This window comes from Aspergillus saccharolyticus (genome assembly GCF_003184585.1).
Source record: "Aspergillus saccharolyticus JOP 1030-1 unplaced genomic scaffold BP01scaffold_21, whole genome shotgun sequence".
Classification (NCBI taxonomy): domain Eukaryota; kingdom Fungi; phylum Ascomycota; class Eurotiomycetes; order Eurotiales; family Aspergillaceae; genus Aspergillus; species Aspergillus saccharolyticus.
Window position 1 is genome coordinate 239795 of NW_020290631.1, and position 14635 is coordinate 254429.

At 52.4% G+C, this 14635-nt stretch overlaps 5 protein-coding genes across 5 annotated transcripts; 1 reads left to right on the forward strand and 4 right to left on the reverse strand.

The window, feature by feature from the left end:
• Nucleotides 1-275: 275 nt before the first annotated feature.
• BP01DRAFT_85857 (PDK/BCKDK family protein kinase) lies at nt 276-2115 on the forward strand. The gene is made up of 5 exons (XM_025580178.1): nt 276-301; nt 375-570; nt 675-823; nt 888-1876; nt 1942-2115. Exons 2-5 carry the CDS (start codon nt 459-461, stop codon nt 2003-2005), a joined length of 1314 nt encoding a protein of 437 aa, XP_025430241.1. The 5' UTR covers nt 276-301; nt 375-458; the 3' UTR covers nt 2006-2115.
• An 877-nt stretch (nt 2116-2992) lies between these two features.
• BP01DRAFT_424313 (uncharacterized protein) lies at nt 2993-4623 on the reverse strand (the record flags this gene model as incomplete). Its single annotated transcript, XM_025579690.1, has 3 exons — nt 4088-4623; nt 3777-4021; nt 2993-3655 (listed from the first exon to the last, which is right to left on the reverse strand). Exons 1-3 carry the CDS (start codon nt 4314-4316, stop codon nt 2993-2995), a joined length of 1137 nt encoding a protein of 378 aa, XP_025430242.1. The 5' UTR covers nt 4317-4623.
• A 618-nt stretch (nt 4624-5241) lies between these two features.
• On the reverse strand, nt 5242-7581 carry BP01DRAFT_298984 (SKN1/KRE6 family beta-glucan synthesis-associated protein; the record flags this gene model as incomplete). Its single annotated transcript, XM_025571933.1, has 6 exons — nt 5242-5293; nt 5344-5821; nt 5872-6394; nt 6454-6555; nt 6638-6818; nt 6959-7581. 6 exons carry the CDS (start codon nt 7579-7581, stop codon nt 5242-5244), a joined length of 1959 nt encoding a protein of 652 aa, XP_025430243.1.
• Nucleotides 7582-10632: 3051 nt separating this feature from the next.
• BP01DRAFT_321678 (uncharacterized protein) lies at nt 10633-11535 on the reverse strand. Its single transcript, XM_025572740.1, has 2 exons — nt 11277-11535; nt 10633-11174 (listed from the first exon to the last, which is right to left on the reverse strand). The coding sequence occupies exons 1-2, from the start codon at nt 11527-11529 to the stop codon at nt 10885-10887; spliced, it is 543 nt and encodes a 180-aa protein (XP_025430244.1). The 5' UTR covers nt 11530-11535; the 3' UTR covers nt 10633-10884.
• Nucleotides 11536-12069: 534 nt separating this feature from the next.
• On the reverse strand, nt 12070-13959 carry rpL3 (60S ribosomal protein uL3; the record flags this gene model as incomplete). The annotated part of the gene is made up of 5 exons (XM_025579217.1): nt 12070-12498; nt 12559-13389; nt 13480-13537; nt 13633-13661; nt 13907-13959. 5 exons carry the CDS (start codon nt 13957-13959, stop codon nt 12243-12245), a joined length of 1227 nt encoding a protein of 408 aa, XP_025430245.1. The 3' UTR covers nt 12070-12242.
• Between the last annotated feature and the right edge of the window lie 676 nt (nt 13960-14635).

The window sequence follows — 14635 nt, forward strand, 5'->3', positions numbered from 1 at the left end:
TGCTGGCAGTCCAGTCGTGCCGGAGCTTAGTTGACTAAACTGACTACTTACTTCCCTCTGCCCGCATTCTTCCTTTCCCTTTCCCTTCCCTCTCTTCTCCCCTCTCTTTTTCCCCAGACTGCTCGTGTGCGCACCTAGATCGATCTTCATCACCCCCCCATACATTCACAAATTCCTTGGGTTCTTGTGACTCATCGTCACCCCCCAAGGTACCATCCCACACTGAGATCCCACTCCGGGGCTTCTTACCGCCCGCCGTTCCGGAGCTCGCCTGCAAAACGGAGGGGATTCCCCAACCTCGGTAGTTCCCTTTACAGTCTTCTACATTCTTCTCAACTTTGCTTTTACTGACAACACCCTATTCTACTCGGTAGCTGTCATTGTGCGATAGTATTTTCCCTATCACATTGGTTTTGACCAGCGCAATCCCAGGCCTTCCGGCCTGATACCGTTACATCATGTGGAAGCCGTCGGAGAGACTGATGGACACCATCAGACACTATGCCAGCTTTCCAGCGACCGGCGTCTCTCTCCGACAAATGGTTCAATTTGGAGACAGACCTTCAGTAGGTGGGTATACATGTGCTCGCGCAGGCTGAGATGCTGTCCCGTTCTCACGACGCTGGAGAGATGACCGACATCGGCTGACCTCGTAATCGGCTACCCGCCTACAGGCACTCTGTTCCGCGCCTCGCAATTCCTCTCAGAAGAACTACCGATTCGCCTCGCACATCGGGTTCAAGATCTTGGAGAACTCCCTGACGGACTCAGTGAAATGCCCTCGATTAAAAAAGTTCAGGATTGGTACGCACAGTCGTTCGAGGTATGACTCACCCACCGCCTTCCGTAGTCCTGTCCGCCGGAGTTGTAGCTGACGTCCCCGGCAGGAAATCATTACGCTGCCGCGACCCACCCTCACCCAGGAAGTCAAGGCCCGCCTGCTGCGCCCGGGAAGACTGAATGGCGGGTCTTCGAGGATCCTCTCGGAAGTCACACAGAACCCCAGCATCCGCGAAGGACAGTACCGATCGTCCCCGTCATCTACGTCAAATGGAAATGGAAACGGCAAAGCTGCGGCCGCTCGAAGATATTATGCACCATCCGATGATCAAGGAAATTGGCCGCCGGAGCTAAATGACTACAACGAGCGATTCGCACAGACACTCAAGGAGATCAAGCGGAGACATGACAGCGTCGTGACGACGGTGGCCCAGGGCATTCTCGAATGGAAGCGAAAGCGCCAACGCCTGCAAATCGACTCGACTGTGCAATCCTTCCTCGATCGTTTCTACATGTCAAGGATCGGGATACGAATGTTAATCGGGCAGCATATTGCATTGACCGAACAGACTCACGTAAAACATCCACACTACGTCGGAATCATCTGCACGAAGACCAATGTACGGGAGATAGCCCTTGAGGCGATCGAAAACGCCCGGTTTGTCTGCCAGGACTACTACGGACTGTTTGACGCCCCCAAAGTGCAGCTTGTGTGCAAAGAGGACCTGAACTTCATGTATGTGCCGGGCCATCTGTCGCATATGCTCTTTGAGACCCTGAAGAACTCCCTGCGGGCGGTGGTGGAAGCCAACGGCGTGGACAGAGACACGTTCCCGGTCACCAAGGTCATCATCGCGGAAGGAAAGGAAGACATCACCATCAAGATCTCTGACGAAGGTGGTGGTATTCCCCGTTCTGCCATCCCCCTGGTCTGGACGTACATGTATACTACCGTCGAGCAAACGCCGAGTCTGGACCCCGATTTTGACAAGAGCGATTTCAAGGCCCCCATGGCTGGGTTCGGCTACGGTCTTCCGATCAGTCGTCTGTATGCTCGGTACTTTGGTGGTGATCTGAAGCTGATCAGCATGGAGGGGTGCGTACCAGATTTTCCGAGCCCAATGGAAGAGGGAGTCGAGATGATAACTGACAACATCACAGGTACGGGACAGACGTCTACCTCCACCTGAACCGCCTCTCCTCGAGCTCGGAACCCCTGCAATGACAATTACCAGTCATGAGGGATGGTCGTGTCCGGTTCTCTACTTCCCACAGACTGCATCCTTTCTACTCGGAACCGGATCCATCACCATCACCATCCCAAGGATTGACGCCCATGAACATCGAACGTGTCCGTGCCCGGATGCGCACTCGGGAAGTCTCCGAGCGCAAGCAAGTCGGCGACGCCGCGAGTTTACTGCACGCTGAAAAGCGGAGATAGCAGGATGAACGGCCTACGATGGATCCTCTTCTTCCAGCCATGTGCGCTGGGCGGGAATCAGACACCCATGGATTGCTTTGGGCATGCACTGCCACCCCTAGTTCTGCCTTTGAGCAAAATGTACTGGCTTCATCGGATTGAATCAAGCCGTACCCAACCGGAGAGCGACCAGACGCCCCCTCCCCAGCGAAAGAAACATAAGAAAAGCCGAAAAAAACAAAAACAAACAAATCATTATTATCGCATCTTTCTTCCGCGACGAACGGAAGAGATGAAATTCTTGATGCCGTCTAAGAAGAAAAGAACGGTTTTGGTCTATTAGATACCCCCTCCTTCATTGTCATGTTGGAAACTCGCCGGATTGTGGGTATACTTTAGATGATGGCCAGCAACCACCATATGGCCACTTGCGTTGATCACTTGCTTTGGGTTCGCCTAGTTCTGTGTGTGTGTGTATGTGTGTGTGTTTTTGTATGATAGTACGATTAACTTTTTTTCATGGAGTGATGGGTATCACGGGGATAGGTTTTTTCTTTCAGTTTGACTTTGGCAAAGCAATTGTATATGACGATCATTCTTTCACATCCTTCTCCTGGTGAACAAGGCATTCTATTCTGACTGATTCCCCAGGCTAAGGGGGTAAAAAAAGGTGGAGCGTATTATGGGATTGAATACTAGCTCCCTAGTACTAAATACTTCACTGAGTACGGGGTACGCAGTACGGAGTACATACATACACTTAGCCTACATGCAGTATACAGGACAAAGGATTCAGAGAATCGACCCCGCACCAACCAATCCCCTCCTCGTCCTCCCTCTCTCCCTTTCCCTCTCCCGCTGAGACCGCCCTTTAACCCTCCTCCCATTCCTCTCGGGCGTCGACCCCGCCGTAGCAGCAGCACTACTTCTTCCCCCGCCCTTGGCTCTCCCAGCCGACGAGGACGACAACGTCGACCCCGCCGGAGACCCCCGGTTCGTCCCTGCGCCTCCTCGATCTCGCTCCCGCTGATCAACAACAGGCCGCCTCCACCCCCCCTCATCCGTCTCACAGACGTCTTCGACGCGGCGCGGAACAATCAACCCCGTTGTCGTGATCGGTCCGCCAATTCCAATCCCCACTCCGATCCGGGATCGCCTTTCGTCTACCCCGGGAGTCGTAGCACCGGGCGTCGTAGCACCAGAGGGACCAGGGGTAGAAATGCCACCGGGAGTAATAGTAGTAGTAGTGGCCGATGCAGCGGCAGGGGACCCCGGAAGCGAAGCACCCACCGAGACAGAACCAGACCTTGACGGCGGTGAGTGGGATCGTGAGCGCGAGCTTCGCAGGGTCGGGTGCTGGATAATGAAGCGATCGGCTTGTAAGGTCGTGGCGGATTCGGGGTCTTCTGGGCTGAGAAGTTTGGCGAGGAAGCGGCGGCGGGTTTGGGGGATGGTCTGTTTGGTTTTGTGGGTGGGTTGGTGGTTAGTATGCAGGAGGAAAAGGGAATGAATGCATGGATGAATGGGGGGTTTGTGGAGCGATGACTGAGGACCCGGGACTGGGGACTGGAAGTACCTCATGCGCTGCTAATGCCTGAACAGTCAGTAGCTCCCTATCCATCAATACGCAGAGCGCGGCGTGGCGTTCTTCGCGGACTCGGCTGCGGTGCTTTTTGTCTTGCTCGAGGGAGGCGTGGTAGAGGGTTTGCGTTTCGGTGGTGGGATTGGTGTCGGTGGTTGTGCTCGTGGTGCGGGGTGGGTTGGGGGTGTTATTATTGTCGTTAGTTGTGGTGGTGATGGTAGTGGATTGGTTGGAGGGTCCTTGAGTTTGTGGTTTTAGTATGCATGTTGTGTGATGGGATTGGGAATGGCAAAAGGCAGACGAACTGTCATGTTGCGGCCATTGCAGCTGGGATAACTGCTGCTGTGCAAGGACATGCGCCGGCAGGCGGTTGCGGTCGTTTGGTCTGCTGCTGACCGATTCGGAGGAGTCGTCGGTGTCGGAGTCGAAGTGCGGCTCGAGATGGTTTCCTAGGTCTTCGTCTCCGTCGAGGACGATGGGGTCGTCTTGGTCGTGGCCGGGACGGGGGCCGTGGATGTTGGGGTTGAACATCATGAAGTGGTTCGCAATTCGTGGTTCGTGCTTCGAGGTAGGAAGAGAATAGTGGCTAGAAGCGAGTTGCGGTTGAGGCGCTGTAACCCAGTAGTTGATGCGACGAGTCAATCGGTCTGTCCACACTGAGATAGACCATATACCGAGGAGCCCGGTCTTTTTCCGTGTTGCGACCCACGAATAGAAACACCCGAAGCCAGAGGCACGACGGCGTTACGCGGTGAAAGGGGAAGAATGAAGCTGCAGAGCAGAGCAACGACTCGATATCTCAATCCCGACCAGCAGGATAGTCGTTGGATGCAACGAGTCGGAGGCAGATGGAGATAGCTTGAATGTGGGGGTGGATGAAGGGACGGGGATGCGGCGCTGGTTTGACTTGTTTGTTATGTTTGCAGACCAAACCGTCATCCCGTATTTAGTGAAGTAGCTGTAGCTCAAGTCTCATTCGTGCTATGCTATGTATGGTCTAGAAAGGTATCCTGGCAGCACTGGAGGCTCTCGACGTCTCATTCTCCTCCCCCATCTCCATCTAATGAGACCCAATATTAGAGATCAATATCCACACACAACCAATCACAGACGAAAAGAACAACAAAATCAATCTGCACAAAGATGCCAGCATGCGAGATTGGTTAGATGACAAAAGGTTAGAGACAAAATGACTCAACAGCAAATGGGGCAAGAGAAAAGAGAATCGAAAAGTACATCGAAAATATCTCTAAAGGAAATGAATGCAAATAGAAAATCCCAATAGCCCCTCCGTCCTATACCACAAACACAGATTCACAGAAGGAACGCCAGTAAACAACAATGCCGCTAAATAATCAGTCCGGGTTGCCCATAGGGCTAAGTTGACACGGCGGGGATTGGGTGAGGACTTATTATCATCAACTCAGGAGAAAAGAAGGTTCGTGGCGAGTGTGGTTGTCTAACATCCATGCATCAAGGTGTTCTTAGGCCAGTCATATCCGGCATCATGCCTGGGATAGGTCAGAAGGTGTCAATAAAGAGACAGGAGGTAATAACGTACCAAGTGGTTTTGTTCACGTTACGGTATGCTTCCGGGTGTCTTGCGATATAGTCCGTGGTCTCGTAGCCAGGTGGATCACAGGTTACGCTAGTGTGCTCTGGATCCTGGTAGATCCGGATATAGTCGAACCGCAGATAACCCGGCAGGTAGCTCATAATACTATCGTTAATCGGTGCAAAGTTCCATGCCATTCCCAGATTCGCGATAATCGACATCGGCTCGACAGGGACCAGTCTTTGGCCAACGTTCCCGTTGGGACCAATGGCTCGACCGTCTAGTGTCCAGGTTTTATCCTGACCCACAAACCAGGTAATGTCCCCCTCGGCGCCGGGCGTGTATTCGAAGGCGTATACCTGATACTCGGAGCCGTTGTACCAGTCGTTGTTGAGGTTGGTGAGGCCCGACATAGCCTGCTGATACGGGCCTCCACGGTAAGCGTTGAGCTGTGTGATTCTTGGATCATAGACAGCGGTGAAGTCTGCACCCAGTTAGAATGGTAGGGAATATTTGAGGGGGAGGGGGACTAACCATAATCAGGCATGTACCAGATGTCGAACGGCGCCATCTGCAAACTCTGAGACACCGAACCGATATACGCATTCTGATTACCATTTAAGGCAATAGTGTTGGCCTCAAGCACATCGATCTCAGGTGCACCGCGCGATCTCCCCGGGGAGGGATGATCTGAGCCGTCGCAGGTGCATGCAGGGAGACGCATCCCGGGCAGCCAATTGATACCATCCGGTGAACTTTGATTGGGCGTGATCCCAGCATCGCACTTGTCGTGGTAGCTGTACGGCCACATGCCCTCGGTTGTCGCAGCATACCCAGGTCGCCCGAGGTTTCCCATCGCCCAGAAACCAGGCCAGAACCCCGATACATCACCGGAGCCAGGTAGTGAGATACTTGCTTCCAAGCGACCGCCGGAGAAGCACAGCTTGTTCCAGCTCTGCAACATGCCCGAGCGGTATTTCACGTCGTGGTTGGAAAAGGCATCAAAGCGAATCTCCAGTACACCATCTCTAGTCGTGACTGCATCAGGGTCATACCACTATACGGCGAGTCAGTACGGTACCCAAGTTGGTCCTTCCGAGCAGTCAGCGAACCTACCTCCAAGTCCTGCGTGACACCATACCACAGGTCAACTGCTTGAAAGAAGGCATCATCATCATCGTAGAATGTTCGGCCCGGAGTGTTGAATTCATCCGAAAACTGCATAGCGAAGAATCAGCCACAATTCCAGAGGCCACGCCCGCGGTATGCTGGTGTGTTCTAGCCCCTTGGATATGCTTACCACCAACTGCCATTCCTTGCCGTTCGCCGCTTTTTTGCTCAAGGCAGACTTTGGCGTGTCTGGGTCTATCAACCCACTGCGAATATTGGCAAGTACCGGTTGCTCTCTGACATCGAGACACAGAGGATCTGTTTCGTGACATGATGGTCTCGACGGTTTTCTGAAGCTCTCTACCGCCATCCTGAGAAGAAAAAAAAGTAATCAGCATTCATTCTTCATACAAACAGTAAAAACAGTAGCGGGGGAGGGGGGGCTCTGGGTCTTTTTTCTTTTTTTTTTCCACCCCCTCCCCACGCAAATCAAAGTAGATTGCATCCATACATGACAGGGTAGCCGACAAACAACACCAAGAAGCCAATAGTGATCAGGATCAATCCCCCAACGTTCGCAATACCCCTCCTGTTCCAAATGTCGCACTCTGAATCCTTGTCGGCCGGGTCCGGGTTGTGCAGATAGTCATCCTTTTCGACATCCTCAGGGAACAGCAGCAGTCCCTCCGTGGGCATAATATTGTACTTCTCCGACACCGTCTGGGTGTTCACGTCCACTTCATCGCTACCCGCGCGTGACGGGGACCGTAGCTCTTCAAACGGTGTGTACACAAACCCTCGCGCGTCCGAGCTGGCGCCCTCGGAGCTCCAGCTTGTGCGCCGCGACGACCGGGTCGACAACCCCGCTGACCGCGTACTATCCATTTCCTCCCGGTGGCCACGGTAGGGCCGTGGCGGAATCAGAAACTCGGTAGATTCTTGGGGCGTGGGCGACCCCCACATCGTTTGCAGTGTGCCATCGGATGGGGACTGCACCATTCCCGGCGTCAACGCCCGTCCGATCTGAGGATGCGGCACTGATGCATAGGGGTCGTCGGAGTCTGCAAAGGGATCTTGACGTCCTGAGTTGAGCCGGATATGAGGAGTGCCACGCCCCGTGGATTTGAAGGACATGTTGTGCACTTTGGTCTTCTTTCCCAATCCCAGCGACTGTTCCTCCCGTTCTCTCACTGCACGCTCTCTAGAAGCCTGGTACGGGTCTATCGCTCCACTATCCGGGGGTTTAGTTCCTGGATTGGAATCTATTCGACTTGGTGCAAGGAGACGGAGGCTGATTCTCTAGCGGACAAGCTCTCTTCTGTTGTGGTTCCGCGCTCGCAGTAAAGACTAGGTCTCCATGAATCACTTAGCACGACCCTCTAGAGTGTTGTTTCGAGTCGTGTGGGTGTGTTGATCGGGCACGCAGTAACGACTGTAGTCGAGGCAAGGGCGAAGTAAAGAGCGGCAGTTTGACGCGTGGTGGATTATAAAAAGAACTGAAACCAACCGAAACCAAAGAGTGTAACCAATGCTCACAGACACAGATCCTATGACTGCGGCGACATGAAGAGATGCGCGCGCTGGGAAAGATTGGCAGGCTCACTCAGCAGTAGAGCTGAGATTAATGAAAGCGTGGTCGAGTCTGTCGCGCGCAGACAGTGCAGAAAGGAAGGGAAAGATGAACGAGCGATGGAGGGCAATCACAGAAGAATGGAGCAGGGAGACCAAAACAGGCCTTGGAGGGGAGGGCGCGAATGGAGGTCTTGGAAGCAATGCAGCCCGTCGCCCAAAGAAGGGGGTGGTAAGAGAAACGTGAAGAATAGAAGAGAGGGAAAGACAGACGAAGAGGGACAAGGGTACAGAAGATGATCACAGCCAATTCAAGCCTGGCTTTCTCAAACTTCTACCTACTGCTGGTTTGCTTTCCTTTGCCCACGTCCTGCAATAATGGCAATTGTTATTACATACATCGATACATGCATGCATACATACATGTTCAGCTAATATTACGGGACCCTGCCCCACTGCAGGTGCATACATACACTGCAGATTGACCTGACTGCTAGAGGGAGGAAGGACCTGGTCCGAACAATGATCAAGATGGAAGCGCAGGCATCCGTCGATCAAGGGACACTTTCTGGGCCGAAGAATGCTTCAATCCTGAACCCTGTGCACCCATTGGGTGGTGCAGTGGCAATGCTGGACCACAAATCGCAGTGCGTGCGACGCTTTGGAAAAAAGAAAGTGGCGTCTGCAGGAGAGTGCTTGCTGAAGCGAAATTGGGAGTTATACTTGGAGCTGATCGACTCTGCTGCTGCCAGGAACCATGTGATGGAGAACCACTTATGCATGACTAGCGTGCAGCCTCATTACTCTAGGTTGACAAGCAGCAGCAGCAGCAGCAGGAGTAGTTGGATTAGAGCAGCATGAACTCCGCAGTGCCTGCCTCCCATTTCGACTCCTTTTTTTTTTTTTTTTTTCCTTGGCTTGCAACATTATCAATCTCAGAAACAGGGAGCTGAATGCTGGAAGGAAGAAAGAATTTGGTTGCCCGCGACGATTCGGGAATGACCGCCTTGAACCATTGGGGGAGAGGCGGCAACCCTAGTCTATTTTCAGTATCGGCCAACCAGGCGGGCTGGAACGGCCACTAACCGGCCCCCGTCTAGCGTCGATCATCTTACAAATTGTTACAATACATACTGGCAGCATTCTTCCTGGCCTACAGTATTCTCCCTGCTACAACAACCACATTCCGTTTCAAACAGCTACTTACTGCTGATCCATTCTGTCCAATCCAAGTATTTATACCTACTCAGTCTTCCAGTTCCTCGTCCTCCTTCCTCTTGCCTGAGGGAGGAGAGCATGTCGCATCCCAGCACTCACCCTGCACTCGCCAAGCCTCCCTTCCCCCACCTGTAGATTCTAAGTTAGCTCCCTGCAATTCCAGAACTCTATAGCCTCCCCTGATCAGAGGCTAGAGATCCCGCACAGACAAGCGATGATTGTGTGTGCAATGCCAAAATCTCGCGCATGGTTCTACCGACTGCTCTTTCCCTTACCCCTAGGGTCCTAAGGTAGTGGCTGGTGATTCGTATTACAAGGTCCTGCCATACAAGTCAGGGGGGTGGGAGAGATGCAAAACCGCTTGACGTGCTTCATCTCGAACAACTCCCTCGAGTTGACTGCATTATGTATCGTAGATAACTTACTTGCAGTAAGTTCAGCTACTCTGGGCATCAACCAGTTCGTTCATCGGGAATCATGGGTACAGTCTATCGAGTAGTAATAACGTTCGCCACATTGAAGATCTACCGATTTCCCAAGATAGTAGTCTCATCCTACGATGACGAAGCCTGATGCTATGCTTATGAGGCAACTATCGATTATCTTCCTGACAGGTCCTATCTCACAATGACAGAGACCAGAATTGATGTACTAGCAAGGGACTAGGTAGTTAGCGTAGGGTGCGGATCTGCGAAACCAAAGGAGAAAAAACCCCCCAGTTCGCTTATCGGCCCTGACCACTCTATGCTCCCCCCTCCTTATCCGCGAAGGAACAAACCCCCAGCGGATAACCCAACGACCCATAGTACGGTAAGTTCGAGGGTTCACTATCTCAACCGAGCTGAGAGCAATAGTATTGCTAGTAGAGTAGGCTTCCTTGTCTTGGAGTATGTATGGGCGCTGGTTTGCCTCTTGACGATCCTCTATCTAGTGTGACGGGTCCATTTACCTCCCGCCGGCTGTAATTTGACTCAGTTCGATACTTTAGACTACGACATACATCAAAAGAGTGAGACATGATAGACCGGAGAAATATAGCTCGATGATTACGGAATAGCGAGTTACCGGTGTGTCTTGTATCGTTGGGTGGCAATTGCACCTCGGGTTGCTTTTACCGAGCGCGAAATACATTGATGTTCAAAAATATATATTAAACATATAGCAAAACGTATGTCTCGAACCAAGCAATCCATACCCTGCCATCAAGCTATAAACACACTGCAGCCATGGGCACTTCGTGTCTCTCGTCATAATATCGCATCGAAAGCTCGATTATATATCCTACGTCATGTACAATGCCTGGGTTCCTGGGGGTTGTATATCTATATCATACAGGCAAGATCTAGAGCTCTTCCGCGAATCCTATAGTATACAGATCTAAAGCTACATATTCCATTTTCATGCCATGCGATTGATATGGTGTTGACTCACCTCACTAGCGTCTCGGTTATAGGTGTGTATAGGCTATTCGTCGAGTGGTCCGCTGGAGATATACATTGATTAAGTTCCCCATCAGTACATCACCCAGCTGAACTCCACCCAAGCAAAATCACCCGCAAAATGTTCAAAATTCAACCGACCCACCACAAGAAGAAAGTAATCAGTAAAAAGTATTAATTCATCTCATCATAAAACACAAGACAAGAAAACTTAAGACTCAACCGCCTTAGCCCTCAACCCCACCAACAACCCTCCTTCAACATCCAACGCCAACACATAATACTCCACACGCGAGCTCCCCACCTCCACCCGATAGACTTTGACATCAACATCCGCCTCCTCGACGCCGGGCTCCCCGCCGCCCGACGCCTGGCTAGCGGCCGCCCGCACCGCGCGCAGGGCCGCCGCGTACTGATTCTTAGGGTCGAAGGAGGCTGCGGAGAGGGTTTCGATGCGCGAGGCGAGGTCGTCGGTAGAGGAGATGAGTCTGGAGAGGTGTGCTATATCGCCACCAGGATTGAGTTAGTGGGTGGATTGTTGATGGTGGTGGTGCTCAGTAACAAAAACAGCTGCGGGGTAGAAGAATGGTTTTAACTACGCACCAGCATCAGGCCAGACGCCCCGATTCGCGCCCTCCCATTGAAGCGTGACCGGCTCGAACGGCTCGTCGGTTTCGGAGATGTAGAAGGCATCGACGGAGGTGAGCGGCGCGGGGACGCGGACGCCGGCGTGAACGGTCTCGGTGCGGGCAGCGGCGCCCGAGGAGGTGCTGCTCGTCTGCGGGGCGTTTTTGGATTCGTTGAGGTCAGCGTTGGCCTTGTTCAAAAACGCCATGTAGGAGTCGTCGGACGACATGGTGCGGATTGTGGTTCTGGTGGTTGTGGTGGCGATACGGGCGGGTTTGCTGGAACGCGGAATGGGAGGGTTGGTCGCCAGGGAGGCTCGATAAAACTGCGATTGAAATATGTACCGTTGGTTATGAGATTGATGAGAAGTGGAGGAAACAGTAAGAAGTGTGGACACGGCGGAAGAAGGAAGTGAAGCCCAACGCGCGATGCCATCAATGACGCAATGGCCGCTGCGGCTGTGCGGCCACCGTCGCAGGGGGCCGCTCATCATCTGACCGGTGAGCCCAGGAAGAGGATTTTCCGAAAAAGCTTAGGGAGGTATGAGCTCGAAAAGGCAATCACACAAGAGCTGCAGCGGAGTATGTGTGATGAGAGTGCGGTTCTGGTGTCGTCGAGATGGTGTTGCAAGTCTGTTCGTGCGGATGGCAAAGTTTTCACGCACAAACCAATTGTGCATTGCATTACTCCGATATGCATCTTGAAATGCCCTTTACGATTGCTCAATACTGAAGAGTGACTGTTTCATCTACTGCTCGTGCAACATGTTCCAATGAGATGGGCATAAATTAACTTGTCATAAATGTGACGTCCGACTACGTAAACTAGACCAGAGGAGAGCCGGACTAAACTTTCCAGTCATAGGAGTAGACTTGAAAGGTATTCGCTTTTTATTGAAAGAAAATATAATTCGCACTACTCCATTCCATAACCCGCAACAACTTAAGCAGAGGTGACAAGGTCCTTCTTGAGAGTACCGAGGAAGGCGCGCTTCTCCTCGGCAGTCTGGAAAGCACCGTGACCGAACTTGGAGGAGGTATCGATCCACTTGAGCTCGACCTTCTCGGTGGCGCGGCGGTTGGTCTGGGGGTAGAGGGTCTTACGGAGGGTCATGACACGCTTCTTAACACCAGGGACGGAACCCTTGATGAGAAGGAAGTCGTTCTTGACCTCACCGTAGCGGACGAAACCACCAAGACTGTAAAAAGGCAAATTAGCTTGAAACGTCGGTGAATCACAGAATGTAACCAAAACTTACGGAGTGATCTGCTTCTTGGAGATATCGAACTCGGTGGAGGCGTTACCCTCATCGGAGCCCTTGCCAACACGGAAGACCTTGTGGTTGCAAGAGGTACGGTGGTGGTAACCCATCTGACCGGCACGGGCAACAGTCCACTGGACGTGGCTAGGGTGCCAGGCACCGATACAGGCGACCTTACGCAGACCCTTGTGGGTCTTACGGGGAAGCTTCTTGGTGCCCCAACGGCTGGTGACACCCTGGAAACCGTGACCCTTGGTGACGGCAATGACATCGATCATCTCATCCTTCTCGAAGATGCTGTCGATCTCAATGGGCTTCTCGAACAGGTTGCGGGCGAAGTCAACCTTGTCGGCAACGGAGCCACCGTTGACCTGGATCTCCATAAGGTGGGCCTTCTTCTGCTTGAGAGGGGTCTTGCGGATCTGAGTGTGGGCGAGGACACGGACGACAGTGCAGTACTTCTTGATGCGCTCGAGCTCGCGGGTGACGGAGGCACCGTTCTCCTCGGCGTGCTTCTTGGTGTACTTGGTGAAAGCCTTCTTCTTGCTCTTGTACCAGTTCTTGTAGAAGCGACGCTTGACCTCGTCGCTCAAGTGCTCAGCCCAGACGGTGGTGAGAGAGCGGAGACCACGGGGAGTCTCGATGTAACCGACAACACCGACGGCGACAAGAGGAGGAGTCTCGATAACGGTAGCGGCCTCAACAATCTCCTTCTTGTGCATCTTGGCACCAGGGCGGTCGAGGTCACGGACAACAGTGGTCATACCGGCCTTGTAACCCATGGAGGCGGTCAAGTGGACGGGCTTCTTGGGGTCATCCTTGGGGAAGCTGTCGCAATGAGAAAATTTTCAGTATACTGCCTCCCAAAAACATCGCGATTGCACGCAATGAAAAATTTTCTATCCTGGCGTGACTGACCTCTTGACCTTTCCACGGTGTCTGGCAGCGCGCTTGCGAGGCAAGTAGGCAAGGGAGCCTGTAGCGACGAGTATCAGTACCCAGATTCACGCAAAAAAAATCCTCATCATCTTCCAACGTCGAGCGAGTGGTGAAAAGCAAAGGTTGACGAACCGTGCCGAGGCGCTTCGTACTTCCGGTGACTCCTGTAAGATCAAAAAAAACATCAGCAATCGGATATCCTCTCAAATTGAGCAATATTACATGGCCGGTGAGGGCGACTTACATCTTGACCCTGTTGTCGTTAGTTCGTCGAAGTGGTGAGTGAGAGTGTCTATCTCTGAATTTGGCGGAAGTCGTATTTTGCACGCTTAACGAATGTGGGCTGATCTAAGCGAACTCTTGGCGTCGGCTTCCCAATGGGGCTAAGCGATTGATGGGTCCTAACCTGATTCTGGCCTCAGGCAGTAAAATGACCTTCCCGCCAATGCCGCCACACATGGATGGAGCATTGCGAGGCAGTGTGGCACATTATTATTCACCGTTTCTCTTCTTCCATCCGAGTCAAAAATTTACCGCAATCCACATCCTCCCATGTCTCCAGTCGGTGGGCCCTCCCCTTCCCCCCCCTTTCTTTTCCCCTTCGTTTTCTCCTTCACAGAAAGCATGACTGGGTCATACTATGTTCGGATGTGTCATCTCCTCCCCTCCCCCTTTTTCTATTAACAACGTGGGCCACACGGTCGCAATGCACAGAACAGAATATCAGTACTCGTACTCAGTGCCACGTCGCATTCCCTTCCAGCCCCAATTCATTCCACTAAGTAAAGTAACACTAAATAGTTCTCCACGCTGAAACGCACGGGGAGACTTGGCACGGTGTACTGTCCGAACCCCAGGCTTCTAGAACCACTCGGTGTGCTGCCGGGTCACTATGCTATATGTGCGGGTCTTCTCAAGTACTGGTTCTCGCACTGTTTGGTGATCCTACCAATGTTCTCTCAATGCCGAATGGCCTCCTACTTCTACCGATTTGGTATCAAGTAATATGGTGGATCAGGACTATTCGTTATGGATGGCTAAGATAGTAGAAATCAAGACAGAAACCGATGACCATCATACCGTCCCATGAACCGCCAAGACTACAATACAACAAGCTCTCGTGATAAAACAGATA